This window comes from Bos indicus x Bos taurus, chromosome 27, assembly GCF_003369695.1.
Source record: "Bos indicus x Bos taurus breed Angus x Brahman F1 hybrid chromosome 27, Bos_hybrid_MaternalHap_v2.0, whole genome shotgun sequence".
Taxonomy (NCBI): Eukaryota; Metazoa; Chordata; class Mammalia; order Artiodactyla; family Bovidae; genus Bos; species Bos indicus x Bos taurus.
The window spans coordinates 22,281,370-22,303,780 of NC_040102.1; the positions used below are offsets into that span (position 1 = coordinate 22,281,370).

General features: G+C 36.0%; 1 protein-coding gene across 1 annotated transcript in view; it reads left to right on the plus strand.

Annotated features, from left to right (window-relative positions):
- Window positions 1-22,411, plus strand: part of SGCZ (sarcoglycan zeta) — a 1,115,594-nt gene that overhangs the window by 935,102 nt on the left and 158,081 nt on the right. Inside the window, exon 3 of the mRNA XM_027529936.1 lies at window positions 2,143-2,244. Coding sequence (XP_027385737.1) covers window positions 2,143-2,244 — 102 coding nt within the window. The remainder of the gene's footprint in view (window positions 1-2,142; window positions 2,245-22,411) is intronic.

A 22,411-nucleotide genomic window follows, 5' to 3' on the forward strand; every position in this document is an offset into this window, starting at 1 on the left:
TTAATAAGAAAAATAATAGCCATTTGAGGGACATTATTCTGTTACTTTAGGACACTACATTCCTATGACTTTTTGCCATTCCTGTTAATAAATCCTCAATTTTGAAACTCTATCACTGTTAATCCTGCATGTTTCTGTTGCATACTATTGCAAAACTCTTAAGAGTCAGTGAATGAATGACCTGTAACTAATATCTATATCAGTTATAAAACTGATATAAATTAGTTCTGTCTCAGAGTAAAAAAGTATGCCTGTTTTCTCATCAGAATTTGTCTTCAGTGATGCTTGAAATTTTCATGTTAAAAAAATTAGTTCATTTCCCTATAAGGCATTTTCAGTGTCAGCTTGAAGTTCAAGCTGATAAAAAGTTCAAGCTCAAGAAGTGAATTCCTCTGATCCAAAGTTCAGTTCAACCAGAATCAATTATTTTCTCCTTCCGTGAGAAGACTGACATCTCTCCACCTCAGAATATTTCCATTTCTCTTCTTAATGTTTTTCTTTGTCTGAGTTAAAGAAAAAGGGCCTTCAGTTCTTATTCAAAATTCTATGCATTGTTCTACTAATTCACTGGCTTTCTTTTGAGGTCAAAGCAGAGGGTAGAGGCTAGGACTATCTGAATCTCTTGCCTTTCCTCTTCTGCTAATCCCAGCCTCCCAGAATGTATAGAATACGTCTTTCCAACCTACAGACCTACTCATTATCTAGGAGTTTCTCCTTTGTTTTTATATACTTTTTTTCCCACATAGAACTTGTTCTCCCATCATGATAAAGTCAAGCAAGACCAAAGCAACTGTCGCTTCCCAGCCTGCTTTCTACAGATGTGTTGGTTGATGAATAAAATTCTGAATTTTTTGTGATACTTCTGGAAGTATAGTTAGAAAGTTCAAAGCTGAACTTATTTTACCGTTGAGCTTACAGATTTCCCTATTCCAATTGTAAAACTCACTATTTGTCCTTATATAGTCATAGTTGTGAATCCTTGGGTCAGTGGTAAATGGCCCCCTTTTCAGTATCTCAAGAAAAAACTAGTCACCAGCTCTTGAAAGTTGCTCTTCCACCACACTCCTCTCTCTTATTACAGAGTTGTGCATTATCGCTGACACTCTTGTCAGATAGCTCCACATAGTACTTCTACCGGATTTTCCTTAACGTGTAACTCTGATCATTTCAAACCATTGAGCTATTCAAGAACTTTTTATGTTCCTTCTCTTGGAGGCTGTTGTGTCAATACATACAGATTCCTTAGCTCTACGCTCATGGCTTTCCTTTCTCTGACCTCAAAACGTGCTCCTAATTGTTTTCACTCATGATATTCCATTAGCCAGGTTGGGTGGAATACTATTTCCTGATTGTGCCCAGAATGGTCAGTTCGTTCCTCCCTCTAGGGACATCTCTTGTAGAAACTCCATATTCTTTTTTTTTTTTTTAACTTTACAATATTGTATTGGTTTTGCCATATATAAGGTCTTTTATCACAGTCAGTCTCCTCCACGAGAAGTGGTGTACTCTCCAACCAGACGTGAAATCTCCTTTCTTTGATTCCTATCACTACTCTGTTCTTACTATTTTTATTTTTTGTCTCATAAATATTATCTGTGCCCTGTTTTATAATACTCATGGAGTATTATTTTCTAAAGAAAAGGACATAAGCATTACCCATGATTAAAATACTGGGACACCATGCTTACATACACTAGTCCATCATTAACTGCTTGTACAAATGTGAGCATTTATAGTAGAAATATGTGTATAACTGTCATGTAAAATATCATTAGATCTCTCTGCAAACAAAGAGTTGTTTTTAATAATCAGGAAGCAAGTATAATTATGCCTAATAAATAATTAAAAGTGTTGGTGCATGAAGAAAGTATAGGATTTATTCACAGATGAGTCCTAGTCTCTGTTAGACTGGAAAGAAGCTACCAGGTCCTTTATCCTCCTCTTTTCCTGTTCATTTTACACAGAGCCCACTACATGCATGCCAACTGCTGCAATCATTCATTAAGCAGATTCAGCCTCTAATTTTCCTTAAATCATCACAGATTTGAGCTTACTGTTTTCTCAATTTAGGCCTAAGAAAATTATGGCCAGTTATTCATTCTCCAGTTAACCTAAAAGTGAACTATATTTCATTGCTTGTAGGATGGTATGGGAAATCTGAGAGTCACCAAGAAGGGAATCCGACTTGAAGGTATATCTGAGTTTCTACTTCCATTGTATGTGAAAGAAATTCATTCCCGAAAGGTATGTGATACTGGCTTTGGCTTACTGTAAAAGATAATTTACAGGTTATGTTTTAGCTTGAAAATAGGAAGACAAAAACCCCTTATCTCTTTAGTATGCATTAGTTACTCTATGCTAAGACTTATGTGAAGAAATCAAAACAATGAAACAATTGAAAAACCCATGGAGAAGGTTAGTTTCAAACTGACAAATTAGAGAGCCTTTTTGAATTAAACTGCAGTGTTGCTTTTGTTAGTCTATAAAATATGCCCCTCTGACATTAAAAATCCAGTTATATTCATTCCAAAAGGGGCATTTAACATATTTTGAGTAATTTTTGCAAGAACCTTGGCTTGAATAAATGGTTCTAATTCAATATATTATACATCTTTTCAGCTTTAATGGCCATGCATTTTTTTAAAAGAGGTGACAAAAAGTCTTAGTACAGAAATTGAATTTATTTCTGGATCTACATTATTTAAAACCAGTAAGAATATTTACTCTTTCAAATGTGAATGTATGTGTGTGTGCTATGTGTATTTTATCACCTGGCAGCATGGTACAAATCAAAACATTATAGCTTAATGTTGCTTATTTTGGCTGAAGTGTGTTATTTCTCAGAAGGTAGTATCTTTGGTACATCAAAATCTCACTAGACTCTTTCAAGTGTAACAGGCACTCCCCTGGGACAAGTGTGTATGTGTGGAAATTAATTTAATAAAACATAATAATTAGAAAGATTGTTAAATATGGAAAGATTATTAACCTTATTTCATAAATATCAAAGTCTATTTTAGACTAGAATAATGTTTGAATATTTTTAATATAATATATTAGCAAATGAGTTGCACAGTAAGCCAAAATTTTATAATTTGCTTCAAGGCTATTTTTTCCCTTAAATATCAAAGTGAACACAGAACAAAGGATTCTTTTCTATAAAAACTCTAAATAGGATAATTATATTACATTTAACTTTTATTTTGTTATGTGTAAGCCGCAATGCTTCCTAATGTATTATATATACTATAGTGACTGCTACTCTGGGTATTGGAAATTTTTTATTAAAATTATTTTCTAGATTTTGGTCAGAGAATAAATAACACAGTAGATCCGTATGCACACCTGACCTTACAGAAATAAACAAGCAAAACCAACTAGATTTAAAAGTTTGGTATTGTTCTTTTTTATTTTTATGAAAACTGAAAAAATAGCATGCTAACACATATTAGCATCTTCCCTTTGATTGGAAGTCATCACCACTCAGTTATTTTCTGATTCCTTCTTGTGTTTGGCACTATTAAATAATTTCATATTTGAAGAAATGCAAACTCATACATGAAAATAAAAATAGTACTTAACATAGGACAAAGGTGAGAGTCATCATAGGCAGGAACTTCTTTGAAAATATATCCTATTGATAAATCCAGGGATGACCGCCCTCCTCACCACAAAAAAAAAAAAAAAAAAAAAAGATTTATTTTCAAAGCCATTTTAGATCATTTTGGAGTATCTTCTTTAGAGTACAGTTTAGAGAAGGATTGTCAAGGTCCCTGTCGGCAGGAGGATCATAAAATTTACCTTCTTAGTAGGAACATTTTTGAGAGTATAGCAACAGGTGTACACAAGGATTCTCCTAAGAACCTGCGAGGTATGTTCACTCCATCTGTGGACCAAATAAGAAGGAATTTACTGTGATAGTATTTAAATGTGAGGTAGTGACAGATGGGCTTTCAAACCTTTATCCCTGGGAAAATTCACAAGCATTTCTAAAACCCACCATATTGATTGGAATCTGTATGCTCCCTTTCCCATCCCCAGTCCTGGCGCTTCTCCTCTAGTTATCCTTTGCCTCTCAGTACCTGTGAAGTGTGGTACCGCCCAGGCAGGAGGAAGCATGTTCCATCAGCAGGCAGACTGGAGGTCTGGTTTGAGAACAAAAAAGAGACTCATTTACTCCTTGAAAATGTCTCTACCCATATGCCACAAAAATAAATATTTAAACTAAGGAGAAAAATGTATCTTTTATAAGCAAGCTCCACATTAAGACTCTCTTACCCTGAACACATGCAGTTGTTTTTTCTCTGCCGTCAAGTTATTGCACTGTTTTAAAAAGTTGGCCACAAAGTTCCCGAGCCTTCATTTTTCTCATGAATAATATGAGTTTGGTAGAAACTGATCAAAATGCCTAAATCTTAGGTTAAAAAAGAACACAAAATACTCAGTAATAATTGTAGAGATGAGATTTTACATCATTTTTTAAATTCCACTGTACATTTCAATCTTTCTACACATTTTTATATATTCAAATGTTTTTGTGATAAAGTGTAGGTAGGTAAGATAAGTTCCTGTAGGTAAGATAAGAAAATCTAATCAATTCAAAATGTAATTATGAAAATTCAATTAATAGAAAAATAGAAGTATATTACAATTTTGATTTGTGCAAGTTTTTTTCCTGCAATTTTGATTTGTGTGTGTGTGTGTTTTGATTGTGTGTGTGCTTTCCTGCGCTAATGCCAATGGCTTGCCTTCTCTATATTTAGCCAGTATTGCACTCTGAAATTTATTTTCTAGTTATGTAGTTATTTAATCCTGTAGAAAGATAGTACATTTCTATTGGTCAGAAAGTGCAGTTGCCCGTAGACATAAGCACCTAACCTCCTAACTTAATAAATCATGGGCTGTTTCTACCCTACAAGCTCACAGGCCCTGTGCTCACCACCAAAATGCTATAGACGTTTGAAGTTCTGTTATTACCCAGTGAAGTTTACTCTCTTCTTCATGCTTTTAAGAAAACAACCTTTTAAAGTGGTTGATCATATCAGCACACACAGAAAAGCATGTTGTATGTTTAAAATATCTTAGAATTCAATGCATCTTCAAAATTAACATTATTTTCATAGAGTAGGTACTCAACATTTGTGAAGTTAAGTGTATAGTTATCTTTGGGTACAAAATATTCAAAGAATATGGAATTTGACCTTATATATAATATTCTGAATGGGACTTTAATGCATGCAGTCTAACATTAGGTTAAATATTTAAATTATCAGGAATTTAAAACTTGTATCACCAGCTTTTTAATGTAATTTAAATGTTTCTCAAGATTTCAGAAATTCAGAGTACTGAGATGGTTAAACTATCTACATTTCACTAGTTCCTACTGTAAAAACATTGCATCATGAGTTCTCTAGGGCAATTTTAAATATTGTCCAACTTCATTGTTTGAACAAACTTGGGGAGATAGTGATGGACAGAGAAGCCTGGCGTGCTGCAATTCATGGAGTTAGACACGACTTAATGACTGAACAACAGCAACAATAACTTCATTTGATTATAGCTGAACACCTCTCTTAGTTTTTTGGGGTTGTTGTTGTTGTTTTGTTTTGTTTTCCTATTTAAGGATCCTCACTTAAGCTGGTACCTCACCACTGCCCCCCACCCCAGCATCGTGCATGACAGGCTGATAATTGTGTCGGGGACAACTACCAGTTAATTCCAATTCCAGTAACTCCATAGCAAAGCAAACAAATTTGCATTTTTCAGGATTCCTGCAATAGCAGATCTATGAGCAAGGTTCTACCTTTCCTTTACTTCCAGTCATTTCATTTGGCTTCGAAGCTCTGATGCTAACTGGGTTCTTGGTTGCAATCAGGTTTTCACCTCCTGTGTTCAGTTCTTTAGAGAGTTCAGACACAAAGCCATGGGGCCAGGCAAGTTCAACAAACCTCTCTCCTGCTTACACAGCATGATAATCTCTTGACCCTGTATTCCTCAGCTGCCCTGGAAAATCTCTATTCAGGTTCCTTTCTCCCTTGCAAAACCAATGCATACAAATAGATACCTGTAAGCTTCTATAATCTTTTTGTTATTAGCATTTTTATCACTGTTATTTCACATTCAGATGTTTAATGCAGATGGGATTTATTTTACTCTCGTGTAAATTCAAGTTAAAACACATACACAAATTGTCCCAAAGTCTTTACACTCAAGAAAAAAAAAAAAAAAACAATTAACATTTGGTGAATATCACGACAGTTATGTATAGATTTGCACAAATGAAAAGATCAATATATTGAGAGACATATACTTGCTATTTATTATTAGTATATTATACATAACTAAACAGAAACAATAGAGAAGGCAATGGCACCCCACTCCAGTACTCTTGCCTGGAAAATCCCATGGACAGAGGAGCCTGGTAGGCTGCAGACCATGGGGTTGCGAAGAGTCAGACACGACTGAGCAACTTCACTTTCACTTTTCCCTTTCATGCATTGGAGAATGAAATGGCAACCCACTCCAGTGTTCTTGCCTGGAGAATCCCAGGGACGGGGGAGCCTGGTGGGCTGCCGTCTATGGGGCTGCACAGAGTCGGACACGACTGAAGCGACTTAGCAGCAGCAGCAGCAAACAGAAACAAATTGGAAAGAACTGCTGACCTTAAATATTTTTTCACCATGAGAAAGGTTTTTTTCTAAACTTACCTTTATAGTTAAGAATAAAAGATGAATACCATTAAGAAGCTGGATGCATTAGCCCCATGTTTTAATTTCAGACCGTGTTCATTAACTCCCTGCCGTGCGTTTTGAGGTGATTAGCTTTCCTCCAATTTGTCTTCACCCCTATTCATTTTCAGGTTTTTTTTTTAATAATTACATACTTAACTTTGTCAGAGTTCATAATATTTACATTCTGTTCTGCTAGTTTAATTGCCTTGGCACTTTGGTCTTAATTTTACATACAGATGGCTGTCAGTCTCACCACCAGTCCTTCTTTTATTATGGATTATCCAGGACTGATTTTACTATTCAAATCATTCTTCCTTACTTGTATTTCATTGTTAATTAGTTTTGTTTGTTTGTTTGCTATTCCTTGAAATATTTCCCGTGAAAGGCTTCTGTTGTCTTTATTCTTTTCTGGAATATTATTAATGGTTCCTCTCTTCTTTTCCTGTTACTTCATTGCTCTACAAAATTCTAGCACCGGATATTGCTATTAAAAGTCTCAGGAAAGCCTGGTATTTTTCTCCTGTTGATGCCAGGCATGTTCTGCCTGGATGCCTGATACATTTTTGCCATTTCACTTCTTTCATTTCAGGGACCTTTTCCATATTATATCACTCAATATCATTCAGTTCCATTTGTTGAGGTCTTCAGAGAAAGCAATAATTCTTATGATCTTTTTAATCCTCTGCAGCTATCATAATTTCTCTATTTTAAACTTTGTATGTTTTCTCTGATAGAAGGAAGTTATTATCTAGAGTCTTTCTTCTATGCCATTAGTTTATTTTTCTCCATATTAATGTTGCCTTTGCTCTATATAATTCGTGTATTTTATTTACAAGGGTGTTGTCAGAATTTGCCTTAGGTCCATATAGTCTTTTAAATATTTTATTGTCTTTGAGCTCTGGTTTTATTAAAATCAAAAGTTTTAAATACTAGAACTGACAGCACTTTCCTTACCTAGTTCGCATTATCCCTAATGAGCCTCTACCACATATGAGGTAGAGAATTACTGTCTAGCAGCTTTGTTTCCCTGGAGACATTGCTGATGGGAAGGGGCAGCCAAACTGAGTTCATGCTTGTATCAACCAGATTTGGACTATACTAGTTCAATGGGACTTGGTGGCCCTTTCTGCCTCTGTAGATGTCTTCCAATGACATATTCAGTCTGGTTGTTTTTTTTTCCAATGACATATTCAGTCTGGTTGTTTTTTTTTTTTTTTTTCCCCAGTACTGTCTACTCTACCACCTTCTTTCCTCTATCCAAATTAGTTGATTTGGATTAAACTTTTCTTTATATTTTCAGAATATATCATCATTCCTTCATTTCTTCTGGGATATAGGTGAAAATAGCTCAGGGAGGCATACTATATGCTGCTGTGAAGTAATCTTTCTTTCCTTGGTTTTCACTTTTTCATGTTTGTAGCATACATTTGTATGAATAAATTATTGGCTGTTCCAATAAAATTTTATTTTTAAAAGAAATAATTATCATTTTATTTGTTTGGTAGTGAGAGTGTTTTTGAGACTTTTCTATTTTGATGTATCCTATTAGGTAGGATCCTTCCTCCATCACTCTTTCCTTCCTTTCCTTTTATTTTCTCTTTTCCTTTCTCTCTCTGTTCTCCTTTCTCTTTCTCTCTCTCTCCCTCCCTGCCTTCTTTCCTTCCTATGCTCATATCCTTCATGACCAATAGTCCCCAATACCATAATTTGAATACTCCATTTTTTAATATCACTGATTAAATACACCTTTCCTGATATACTACATTACTAAATGTGCATAGATTTACTTCTGGTCCCTCTACCTGTTCTATCGATATAGTTCAATTAAAAGTAAACTGTAACTTTAAGGAATTGTTACAGCAAGTTCTGCATTATTGCTCTTTTTCAAAACCTTTTGACTACTGTGCATTTTCTCTTCCAAAAGAATTTATTAATCAGCTGTCAAGTTTCATAAAAATTCCAGTTGGAAACTTAATTATGGCTACATTGAATTTGATAAAATTGACGTCTTTATAGTTCTGAGATTTTTCTGTCTAAGAATATGGCTTCTCTCCTGAATTTTTTTTTTTTTTTTTTTGAGAACTTACTTTGTGTTGCTCAGAAACATTCTTTAACATTCTTTTTCATATAAGCATTACAAGTTCCTTATCAATCACTTTATGGTTCATATTGCGTATGGGGATGAATTTTCCATTACTTCTTCCCTGTGTCTTTGTGCTTGTGGACAAAAGCTGTGCCTTTTGGTGTTGTGAATGTCAGTTGGCCATTTTCTTGATTTTTTTTTTTTCATTTCTATTATATTTCAAATCATTTTTTGTGGCTGTTCAGACAGATAATGGATTTTAATACAGCTAACATTCAGCATAGAGTAGATTTCTGAAGTCCAGTTCCTGGCTTCAAATTCTGTCTCTGTTACTCAGTAGTTGAGACTAGTTACCTTATTTAACCTCTTTGGGTCTTTCTTTTGTCATCTGCAAAATAAAGTTTATAATAGCCCCTAATATTTTTAGAGACTAGATAGAGTATTGTGGTTATTGTTAGGAGAGATAAGAGGTAAAGCGTTTACCAAAGAATCTAACATGAGGAATGCTGCTGCTTCTGCTAAGTAGCTTCAGTTGTGTCTGACTCTGTGCGACCCCATAGACAGCCTTCCCCATCCCTGGGATTCTCCAGGCAAGAACACTGGAGTGGGTTGCCATTTCCTTCTCCAGTGCATGAGAGTGAAAGTGAAAGTGAAGTCACTCAGTCGTGTCTGACTCTTCGCGACCCCATGAACTATATGTAGCCTACCAGGCTCCTCCGTCCATGGGACTCCAGGCAAGAGTACTGGAGTGGGTTGCCATTTCCTTCTCCAGGGATTTGCTAACACATTGCAAATGGGATGTAAGAATAAGAGAGATCCTAGTATAATATCAAGGTTTTTTGTTCTGAGTAGTCACTATTAGCCAGTGTGGGGCAAAGCAGGGAGTGGGTGAAGATTTTGAGCACAATTTTGGAGCTATTAATTTTGCCTACTAGAAGAGCAGGTAATTCAAGTTAGCAAGATATCTGAGTGTGTATTGCATGTTGAGGTATAACTTAGAGACTCAAATTAGAGACATTTTAATATCAATATTAATATCCATAGCTATTATTATCTAATTTAAATACATGAGATCAAACAAGAGTATCAGTGAGTGTGGATAGAATATTGGATATTCTGTCTATGTTCACTATAATCCTTTACCCCAATATTGAAGAGCTTAGAAAAAAGTATAAGAACCAATCACAGACTAAGAAGGGGAGACTGGTGAGGTAGGAAGAAAACCCAAAGAGTATGGTATCCTGAAAGGAAAGAGGTTGATAGATTGCAGAACCTTTTCTGATGGGTCAATTAACATAAAGTCTGAAAATCCATCTTGTTATTAGCTTGTTCAGAAATCAATGTTTTTTCCCCCCATATTTTAAGATATTTATCAATGTAATATTTATTATTTCTCTTAATTCATATGTTCAGTGAATTCCATGTAAAGATATATAAATGTCAAAGCAACAACCTTGTGAAGTTATCAGAGCAGATAACTTGATTCCCATTTTGCAGATACTTTACCTCAAGACTTAGAGAATTTAAATGAGATGTTCAAGGTCTGAGGACTCAAAAGTGAGCCAGAATTCACATCTCAAGTCACTGCTTCTTGTTCTAGCCACCTAGGTTTTGTAAAAGTTTCTTCTACAGATGTTTCAGGACATTGTAGACCTGCTATTCTAAATAAATAATTGCTGTAAATATTTACAGTCTGACAACACTAGAAACAATAGGACTTTAAGTTCCTCGGTTTTTTTTTCAATTGAAGTATAGTTGATTTACAAAGTTGTGTTACTTTCAAGTGAACAGCAAAGTGAGTTAGTTACGCATAGACATATATCCACTCTTTTTTTGGATTTTAATCCCACACAGGTCATTACAGGGTATGAACAGAACTTCCTGTGCTGTACAGTAGGTTCTTATTAGTTATCTATTTTATATATAATAGTGTGTATATGTCAGTCCCTATCTCCCAAATTATCCCCCTCCCCATTTCCCCCTGGGTACCCTTAAGCTTGTTTTTTATGTCTGTGACTCAATCTCTGTTTTGTAAATAGATTCCTCAGTACCATTTTTTAAAATTCCACGTATAAGCAATATCGTGTGATATTTGGCTTTCTCTGTCTGACTTCCTTCCTTCAGTATGACAACCTCTAAGTTCATCCATGTTGCTCCAAATGACACTCTTTCATTCTTTTTATGACTAAGTAATATTCCATTATACATGTGTGTGTATGTGCGTGTGCGCATGTACAACTTCTTCTTGATCCATTCCTCTGTTGATGGCCATTTAGTTTGCTTCCATGTCCTGGCTATTTTTAATAGTGCTGCAATGAACATTGGGGTGTATATATCCTTTCAAATTATGATTTCCTCCAGATACATGCCCAGGAGTAGGATTGCTGGATCATATGGTAGCTCTATTTTTAGTTTTTTAAAGTATCTCCAAACTATTCCCCACAGTGGTTGTACCAATTTCCTTTCCTCAGTTTTGATAAACTTAAACCTTTTCTGTTATATTTACCAAATATCTACAAATAACTCATCTGAGCCTCTTTATCAAGATTACATTACATGCTTGTTAAGGAACACTAGTAGTGAATACAGAAAAGGTAACGCATTTGTGCAACTAAGTGCTTTTTAATGTTTGTAAATTCAGACATCTTTGTAAAATCCAAAAAAAACCTGAGGAAAATATCTGAATATAAGGATAAAAATAAATATATACATTTTTAAGTGGTTCATACATGTCCCTCAGTTCAATTCAGTTCAGTTCAGTCACTCAGTCGTGTCCGACTCTTTGTGACCCCATGAACGGCAGCACGACAGGCCTCCTTGTCCATCAACAACTCCTGGAGTCCACCCAAACCCATGGCCATTGAGTCGGTGATCCCATCCAACCATCTCATCCTCTGTCGTCCTCTTCTCCTCCTGCCCTCAATCTTTCCCAGCATCAGGGTCTTTTCAAATGAGTCAGCTCTTTGCATCAGGTGGCCAAAGTATTGGAGTTTCAGCTTCAACATCAGTCTTTCCAATGAATATTCAGGACTGATTTCCTTTAGGATTGACTGGTTGGATCTCCTTGCAGTCCAAAGGACTCTCAGGAGTCTTCTCCAACACCACAGTTCAAAAGCATCAATTCTTTGTGCTCAGCTTTCTTTATAGTCCAACTTTCACATCCATACATGACCGCTGGAAAAACCATAGCCTTGACTAGACAGACCTTTGTTGGGAAAGTAATATCTCTGCTTTTTAATATGCTGTCTAGGTTGGTCATAACTTTCCTTCCAAGGAGCAAGCGCCTTTTAAATTCATGGCTGCAATCACCATCTGCAGTGATTTTGGAGCCCAGAAAAATAAAGTCAGCCACTGTTTCCACTGTTTCCCCATCTATTTGCCATGAAGTGATGGGACCATATGCCATAGTCTTAGTTTTCTGAATGTTGAGCTTTAAGCCAACTTTTTCACTCTCCTCTTTCACTTTCATCAAGAGGCTCTATAGTTGTTCTTTACTTTCTGCCATAAGGGAGCGTCATCTGCATATCTGAGGTTATTGATATGTCTGCCAGCAATCTTGATTCCAGATTGTGCTTCTTCCAGCCCAGCATTTCTCATTTTGTACTCTGCATATAAGTTAAATAAGCAGGGTGACAATATACAGCCTTGACGTACTCCTTTTCCTATTTAAAACCAGTCTGTTGTTCCATGTCCAGTTCTAACTCTTGCTTCCTGAACTGCATACAGGCCTCAAGAGACAGGTCAGGTGGTCTGATATTCCCATCTCTTTCAGAATTTTTCACAGTTTATTGTGATCCACACAGTCAAAGGCTTTGGCATAGTCAATAAAGCAGAAATAGATGTCTTTCTGGAACTCTCTTGCTTTTTCTATGATCCAGCAGATGTTGGCAATTTGATCTCTGGTTCCTCTGCCTTTTCTAAAACCAGCTTGAACATCTGGAAGTTCACGGTTCACGTATTGCTGAAACCTGGCTTAGAGAATTTTAGGCATTACTCTACTAGCATGTGAGATGAGTGCAATTGTGCGGTAGTTTGAGCATTCTTTGGCATTGCCTTTCTTTGGGATAGGAATGAAAACTGACCTTTTCCAGTCCTGTGGCCACTGCTGAGTTTTCCAAATTTGCTGGCATAGAGTACAGCACTTTCACAGCATCATCATCCAGGATTTGAAACAGCTCAACTGGAATTCCATCACTTCCATTAGCTTTGTTCATAGTGATGCTTCCTAAGGCCCACTTGACTTCACATTCTAGGATGTCTGGCTCTAGGTGAGTGATCACACCATCGTGATTATCTGGGTCATGAAGATCTTTTTTGTATAGTTCTTCTGTGTATTCTTGCCACCTCTTCTTAATATCTTCTGCTTCTGTTAGGTCCCTACCATTTATGTCCTTTATTGAGCCCATCTTTGCATGAAATGTTCCCTTGGTATCATTAATTTTCTTGAAGAGATCTCTAGTCTTTCCCATTCTGTTGTTTTCCTCTATTTCTTTGCATTGATCACTGAGGAAGGCTTTCGTACCTCTCCTTGCTATTTTTTTGATCTCTGTATTCAAATGAGTGTATCTTTCCTTTTCTCCTTTGCTTTTGACTTCCCTTCTTTTCACAGCTATTTGTAAGTCCTCCTTTTCACAGCTATTTGTAAGTCCTCCTCAGACAGCCATTTTGCTTTTTTGCATTTCTTTTTCTTGGGGATGGTCTTGATTCCTATCTCCTGTACAATGTCAGGAACCTCCATCCATAGTTTACATGTCCCTCAACCATTTGTCCACTAATGAAAACACTGAAACTGCCCATCCATGTACTGAATGATGTTTAGTAATCCTGAGCATTAAATTTTGCAGTTCACAAAACATATTTATACATATTAACTTACTTAGTTCACAGTGCTAAATAGGAAGAGATATTGTCTTCATTTGCAAATGGAAATTTAGCTGTCTCAAATTGTGCAAAGAAAAATCTTAATACTATGACTCAAACCTAAATTCTCCATTCTGACTCATTGCTTTTAAACAACTCATAAATGTAAAAGTTATTCCAGATTTAAAGAAAGAATATTTATTAGGTAGCTCTATAGACAGTCTGATTTGACCACTGAAAATTTTTATTTGAAAGGAAAAGCAAAACATTTGAGCTATCAGAAGATACATTAAACTGATTAAAATGTGTCTTATAGTCCAAATAAGAAAAAAAGTATCTTTCATTACCAAGATAAAATATTTTTAAAAACAATTCATAATATTCTTCAAAATAAGTTGTTATGTATTATTCAGGAAATCTATATTTCTATTTCTGTGTTTGGCATGCTGATCTAGATCCACAGAAGAAAGCATATGGATAATTTGAACACAATTAACCTTATTAAAAATAAGACAAAAAATGCCACAGTAGGAAATCCTCATTAAGCTAGGACACAGTTCGATGTTGTTAAATATATAAGTGTAGGTGAGCTTGGTTCTAGAAATGCAGTAGTTTGGGATTTAAAAAAAAGTGTGGAAAGGCTCTAAAAGGAGTACTACTTACCATATATTGTTTCCAAAAATGATGCTATTGTCTTCTCACTGGTGTTCTCTCTCACACGCTGCAGAAGCTTTCCAAGGGCATGAAGATTCTTTCATTACTTCAAATTCAGTTGTTTTTATGAACAAACAAACCAGTTACGTACAGTGTCCCGTCTTGTTCTCCACCAAAACACACGCACATAGAGGAACACTTGCCCTACGCTTACTTCTTCCCCTGGAAAAGATGTGAAGTCATGAGACAGCAAACCTTGAAAAAAAAAGGGAAGCACAATACTTTTTATTTTGTAGTTCGTTGTCCTTAGAGGTCAGGCCTAGGAACTATGTATGGGAACAATCTTAGTGATGATATTTTTACTTTAAATTGGGTCCTCCACACTAAATCACTATCCATGTATTAAGCTAGTATGCTTCCATATGAAAGCAGGAGAGCTGGACTTTGAAGAATGATTGAAATTTGGATTCCGAATTAGATAACTTTAGAGGCAAGAAAATAGTTTATAGAAGACAAAGGTTTTTCAGGAAACATTGAGCGGAACAATTTGGTTGAGGAATTCTATTCGCAACCGTCTCAGACGCAGGCAGGCATACCACTGTGGGTGTTCCAGAACCTTGCGTGGGGTACAAATCCATGCAGATCTGTGTCCAGACTCTCAGGTTTAAATGGCCTTGATCCTAAATTTCATCAGCCCAAGAATGACCCTGTAGCTACTATTTCCCATTTTCCAACTTCGCTTACCACTGTGCTGTGTGAGTTCAGGCGCTCAATCATGTTGGAGTCTTTGCGGCTGCTGCTAAGTCACTTCAGTCGTGTCCGACTCTTGGCGACCCCATGGACTGCAACCTACCAGCCTCCTCCGTTCATGGGATTTTCCAGGCAAGAGTACTAGAATGGGTTGCCATTGCCTTCGTCGAGTCTTTGAGACCCGTGTAATATAGCTTGTGAGGCTCCTCTGTCCTTGGGATTCTTCCAGCAAGAATACTGGAGTGGGTTGCTGTTTCCTCCCCCAGGGGGTCTTCCCGACCCAGGCACTAAACCCAAGTCTCCTGCATTGGCAGGCAGATTCATTACCAGCAACTGAGCCTAGCAGGCAGCGGTCCATGGCGTCACAGTGAGAAGCCTGCGCACAGCAGCTAGAAAGTAGCCCCCACTTGCCACAATTAGAAAAAAGCCCATGAAGCAACAGAGACCCAGCAGAGCCTAAAAGTAATAATAAGTAAATAAAAACAAATATTCAGTATCACTACTGAACTTCATTACTCTTAATTATTACAAATTATATATTGTTATTAGCTGGATTGATGGTTTATAAATGATTTGTGATATGAGATTGTTCCATCAAATAAAATACTACCAAAAAAAAAAAAGCAATATAAAGCAAACAGGCATAGAGTCTGCTGATTTGTAATAGGAATCTGTGAAACCTCAGTACTCTTGCCTTATAGCACAAAAAACCCTTGTTTTGACCAATATCATGTTAAGTCTCATCCTGAAGTCTCTGTAGAGCTATCAAAATAAAATCCAATCACAAATACTATAACTACTTTGCTGTCTATATTTTATGTAGTAAGCTTCCTCTTCACTGTAAAAACTTATTATTGTCACGATTTTGCATATTCACATGCTTCTACCACACTTCTCTGATTTTTCTTTGATTTACATTAATAAGAAAAATTGAAAGACTTATGGTATAATCTCTTCTCGTTAATTTTCCGTCTCCATAACATTTGAAATCTCTTTTTTGAAGTAATAAGCAGTCTCCTATAGATTGGAACTTGCTTTAAATAAGCATATCTGTGACAAAATATATAATCTTTGTCACAAACTACAAAGATATATCAAGATCCTGAAATTCCCAGGGATTAAGAAAAGAAAAATTACATTCAGTGTAATTTTGATTTCACTGATTTAATCTTTGCTAAGCAACATTTTCATTACAATGAATGCATATGTTGCCTTTGATCACCTTGATATTTAGAAACTTAAGAAATTTATATCCTGCAACTTTATTGAATTGGTTGATTAGCTCCAACAGTTTTTCAGTGTAGTCTTCAACACTTGTTCCATATCCTATGGATGATCCAATTATAGTCATACAATTTTTGTTGATTTCCAGGGAACTTAGGTGCTCTAGTTTCCAGTTTCTGTCACCATTTATTTCGGCTTCCCTCACAGCTCAGTTGGTAAAGGATCCACCTGCAATGTAGGAGACCCCAGTTTGATTCCTGGGTTGGGAGCATCCCCTGGAGAAGGGAAAGGCTACCCACTCCAGTATTCTGGTCTGGAGAATTTCATGGACTGTATAGTCCATGGCGTCACAAAGAGTTGGACATGATGGAGCAACTTTCACTTTCATGTTATATGACAGTTCTTTTCCTTTATGTGACCTCTACCCATATATGGATCTCAGTCATTTCCTAGATTTTCCCACTTTCTTAACTCTCCATAACTTGCACATATATTCACATATCCTTTTTTTCTTCCATAAAGATTTCACTAATGTCTTAAGGAGACTGAATGTATACATTGTGGTATGCAAATCATTTTAAATGAAATATTTGTTGTCGTTTGGTCACTAAAAGTTTGGTCCAACTTTTTTATGACTCTATAGACTGTAGTACACCAGGCTGCTCTATCCATGGCATTTCCCAGACAAGAATGCTGGAGGGAATTGCCATTTCCTTCTCCAGGGCATCTTCCCAACCCAAGGATCCAACCTGTGTCTCCTACATTGACAGGCAGATTCTTTACCACTGAACCACCCGGGAAACCTAAATGAAATATTAGACGTTCTGTTATTTAGATTTATGTTATTATATCGCTGAGTCCTTCTTGATCTCCTGTCCATCCTCCTTTTCTCTTTCCCACCCTCTCAAAAGTAACCACCAAAAAAATTCTTTCATCTATGAGAAAATTTTTCTATAAGAAACAAAGTAGATGGAAAAATGCCCATCATTTTGTTAAGAGTATTTCCATCAGATAATGGAGTTAAACATAAGGACAGGAGACAATTCAAACTTAGTCACCTTTGTGTTTTTAAATCATTACAACATGCACATGTCATAGGATAACAATTTTAATTCAGTTCAGGGTTCTAGTTTTAACACTGCTCCTCATTGTCAAAGAGAATCTTGTGATTTTGTCTTTTATCCTTTGTTACAAACCTAAAGTGAAAAGAGTATTTTTTTTCTAAATAAAGTTTAGGTCAACCTCTGTAGTTTAGGAAAGGATAAGAAAAAGAGAGAGAAAATGAAATTGTAGGAAGGACTAGAGATGTTTTTTTGGATTCTGTAAAAAAGGATGGGACAGAAAAAAATTCAGATTTTTTTCATAGATTTTAAGATATACAAATAAATTGAGCTTCTAAAATTTACTTTGTTCTGCTGGACAGTTTTTTTTTTTTTTTTTTTTTTTACAATGACACCAGTCTGGTGCTGAATTGCATGTCTCTGGTTGTTGCTGCTGTTGCTGGCTGCTAAGCCACTTCAGTCGTGTCCGGATCTTTGCAACCCCATGGACTGTAGCCTACCAGGGTCCTCCATCCATGGAATTCTCCAGGCAAGAATACTGGAGTGGATTGCCATTTCCTCCTCCAGGGGATCTTCCCAACCCAGGAATCAAAGCCACGTCTCTTACGTCTCCTGCATTGGCAGGTGGTTTCTTTACCACTACCACTACCTGTTAGACTTCTGGTAATTAACCAGGTTACAAAAATACTCATCATAAAGTTTGATAGAATAGCCAGGACGTGCAAACAACCTAAATGTCCATGTGTAGAGGGATGGATAAAGAACATCTACATATACATGAGGGGATTTTTTTTTTAACTCAGCCCCAAAACAGAACAAAACAATGCCATTTGCAGCGGCATAGTTGGACCTAGAAGGTCCATACTGAGTAAGTCAGACAGAAAAAGACAAACACTGTGTGATATCACTTATACATGGAACCAAAAAAAAAAAAAAAAGAAGTGTACCAATGAACTTTTTTGCAAAACAGCAGTAGCATCACAAATGTAGAAAAAAAAAAAAAACTTGTGGCTACCAGGGAATGGGAGGGAGGGATGAATCGGGAGACTGAGATTGACATATACACACTACCACATAAGACAGATAAATAATAAGGACCTACTATAAAGCACAGGGAGCTCTGGTCAATACTCTGTAGTGGCCTATATGAGAAAAAGAATCTAAAAAAAATAAAAAAGAGTGGATATATGTATATCCACAGCTAATATACAGGTAATTTACTTTGTTGTACACCTGAAACTAACACAACATTATAAAACAAATCAACTCCACTAAAAATTTTAAAAAAATAATAAAAAATAGAATATTCCTATCATTTGAAAATAAAATAAAATTTGAATGAATAGAAAATAAGGTAAGAGACAATAAGAATAGCAAATTAAATGCCATATTTTTGAGTTCCATAGTCACTATTTCATTCCTACTTATATTCTAGTTGTAAGTAGTAAACGAGAAGTGATTTTAGCACTGTTATTTTTTTGCCCTGATAAAATATTTGTTCAATTCATAAATTTTCTCTCTTAACTTTTACTTATTTTATTAAATGCAAGGTAGTGAAAACATTCCTGTTCAATTTATTTTACATGTAATTAGTGACTATCTGCCATTTCATTTCTTTCTAAAGAATATTTGGGACATGAATTATTAAAACATGCTACTATAAAGCTGCGTCATCTTTTCATCTTTTATCCTCTGTACTTGTGAAGATTAAAAAAGTGATTTAATACCTGCTTGTTTCCGTTTCTTCTATTCTTTTTCTAAGTTTCATGTCGATCTTACAGTGTAAATTACCATATTTTTATTGTATCCTGAAGTAGGAGAAGATGAATTTAACATAATTTATCTGAATGCCTTCACTTACTGCTTTTTTGAAGAAATCAGCACTGATGTAACCACACCGTTCTTGTTCCCTTCATCTGTCTATGATTTGCAATAAACATTGTATGTTGCATTTCACTCAACTTATCATGCTTCTGCCTTATTGACCACAGAGTAAATCAGGAATTTAGAATCAAAATATTCCTGACCATGCGGGATAAAAGAGATTATCAAAGACAGAACTTGAGAGATTATCCAACATAGTAAAAGACTTTTGCAGAAAATTTGATCTTAATAGTTAAAATGTTTTATATTTTATTTGGAATATGGTTTAATTAGCTAGTCAATCAAACACCTAACCGTGTATATTATTTCAAAACTCATGTGATGAATGGATAGGTACAGAGTTGCTATGGGAAAGCATAGAAATTATTAGTTTCGATTAAGAATTTTATGTAATTCTATGATGTTATCACATCTAACTTAACTGTTTTGCTTTAATATTTTATGGACTATGGGGTTTTGTTGTTATGATAGATATGGAAAATAAGTATGTAAAAGCAATAATGAAGACTCCTCTAGCTAGCTTTTGCTACAAATAATAGAACAGAACCATGTGTGCGTGCTAAGTCATTTCAGTCGTGTCCAACTCTTTACGACCCTATGGTAACCCACCAGGCTCCTCTGTCCATGGAATTCTCTAGGCACAGATACTGTAGTGGGTTGCCATGCCCTCCTCTGGGGGATCTTCCTGACCCAGGGATCGAACCCGGGTCTCTTATGTCTCCTTCATTGGCATGACAGGTGGGTTCTTTACCACTAGCACCACCTGGGAAACCCTGTGTTTTTATTATTTCCCTCAAAATTGTGCTTACAAAACACTAGACAGTTTTTCTAGTTTGTACTAACTGGCCGGCCTGGGACTGGATAATCTCGAATGTCCTTACAGGAGTGTCTTGGGTGGCTTTGAGAGCTAAGGATGGTATACCGTGGGAGGTTAGTCCCTGCTTGACCTCCTGATGCCAAATGGTTCCCAGCAGCAAGAGAGAGCAGCCCAGACATGTGCAGATGCTTCCTAAACTTCTGCCTGTGGTGAGTTTGTTAATGTCCCTTAGCCAGTACCAGTTACAAATACCAGTCATATCTGAGCCCAGATTCTAGGGATGGAAAGTTGACTGGCTACTGGTTGAATGGTAAAGACACTTAACAAAGCAGCATACAGCAACGGGAGAAATTGGTGACCACTGTAGGGGCTTCCTAGGTGGTGCCAGTGATAAAGAAGCTGCCTGACAATGCAGGAGATGTAAGACACTTGGGTTTGATCCCTGGGTTAGGAAGATCTCTGGAGGGGGGCAACCATCGGTATTTGTGCTTGGAGAATCCCACGGACAGAGGAGCCTGGTGGGCTACAGTCCACAGGATCACAAATAGTCTGACTAAGCATGCATACATGTTGCAAACAAATGCAAGACTATCATTATTTCTTGTCTGAATAACTTTATTGTTGTTATTGTTCAGGCGCTAAGTGATCCCATGAATTGCAGCAGGCCAGGCCTTCCTGCCCTTCACTATCTCCTGGTGTTTGCTGGAGTTCATGTCAATGATGCTATCCAACCACCTCATCCTCTACCACCCTCTTCTCCTTCTGCCTTCAACCTTTCCCAGCAACAGGGTCTTTTCCAATGAGTTGGCTCTTTGCATCTGGTGGCCAAACTATTAGAACTTCAGCTTCAGTTCCAGTCCTTCCAATGAACATTCAGAGTTGATTTTTCTTTAGGATTAATTGCTTTGATCTCCTTGCTGTCCAAGGGACTCTCAACAGTCTTCTCCAGTAACGCAGTTCCAGGTCTTCTGCATTGCAGGAAGATTCTTTACCTTCCGAGCCACCAGGAAAGTCCTAATAACTTTAGTATGTTTTTATTTTGAAGTTTATCAGCAGCACTTTCTCTGAATACTTAAATTGTATACTCATGCTCTTGTTTAAAAGGTCAAATTTGTTCATCAATCCTAAGGAGGTGGATTTTTTTTTTCACTTAAAGTCAGGTAAAATTCCTAGATTTTTGTTATATTTTCTTTATGGCAGAACTTTGAGTAGCATTTGAAGATATGGACAACCTGTTTATTTGAGTTAATTAGAAAGCCTTGGTTTTAGGGAACTGAATCTTTCCTGAAATTTTAAAATAAGCAATATAAATATTTAAAATGTTGGCTCCTATGATCAAATCAACAAATGTAATTTTATGTGACATTACTATGATTTATAAGGCATCTATCTGCTAATCATTACTCATCTCTTTGAATTTATGTGATTATGTTACCCTTATGATAGTAATATTGGTGGATTATTTGTTGATGTTGATTTCCCTCTGAAGATTTATAGCTTGGGTTTATATTATATTAAGCACCAGCAGATAAGATATATGTCCAATCTATTTTATCTAGACTCTTAATACAACAAAGCACCCTAAGCTGGGATAGATTATTATAATGTCTTGTATGTGCTGTTTGTCTCAGCACTTGATTTAATGAATATTATAGATTTTGATGTAACCACCACAGTTTAACTTCCCTAAATTGCCATTAATTGATCATTTCACTAAGGCTACAAATCTCTGAAATTTGATTGTCTTTTATTTTTTTAATCAGACAATGTCTTACTGCTCTAATATAACCAAATTATGTCTATAATTAATGTGAGAATAGGTGTGCTATTTCCAGAATTATAACTGATGGCTACAATTTTCATTTAACCCAGTTAAAATAACCCTAATGTTTGAAATTGTAGCCATAGAGAACATTTATTAAATACTTTAGCCACTTTTTCAGGAAGGAAAATAAATCCCAAGAAGGATGATACATTACCATAGCAATGGGATGCAGAGCCACATAATTATGAGATACATGTATTTTAGGCTTTTTTTTTCTGATATAAAAATGCACCTATTATTTTCATTTGAAAATGATTTGCAGTATCATTTACAGGGGACCTCATGATTTTCTATTTCTTTCTTCACAAATGTGAAACCATGTTAGAAGTATACCAGACTATACGAATTTTCATTTTCATTATAGTGTTTCAGAAAAATACTAAGAATACATTTGTAAAATAATAAATGATAATTAGAGTAGAAATGGGATTTTTACTGCCTTATAAATATCTTTATTTATTTAAAAAATAACTATAACTATTTGGCCCAACTAAGGGAATAATTTCTATCACCAATGTAGCT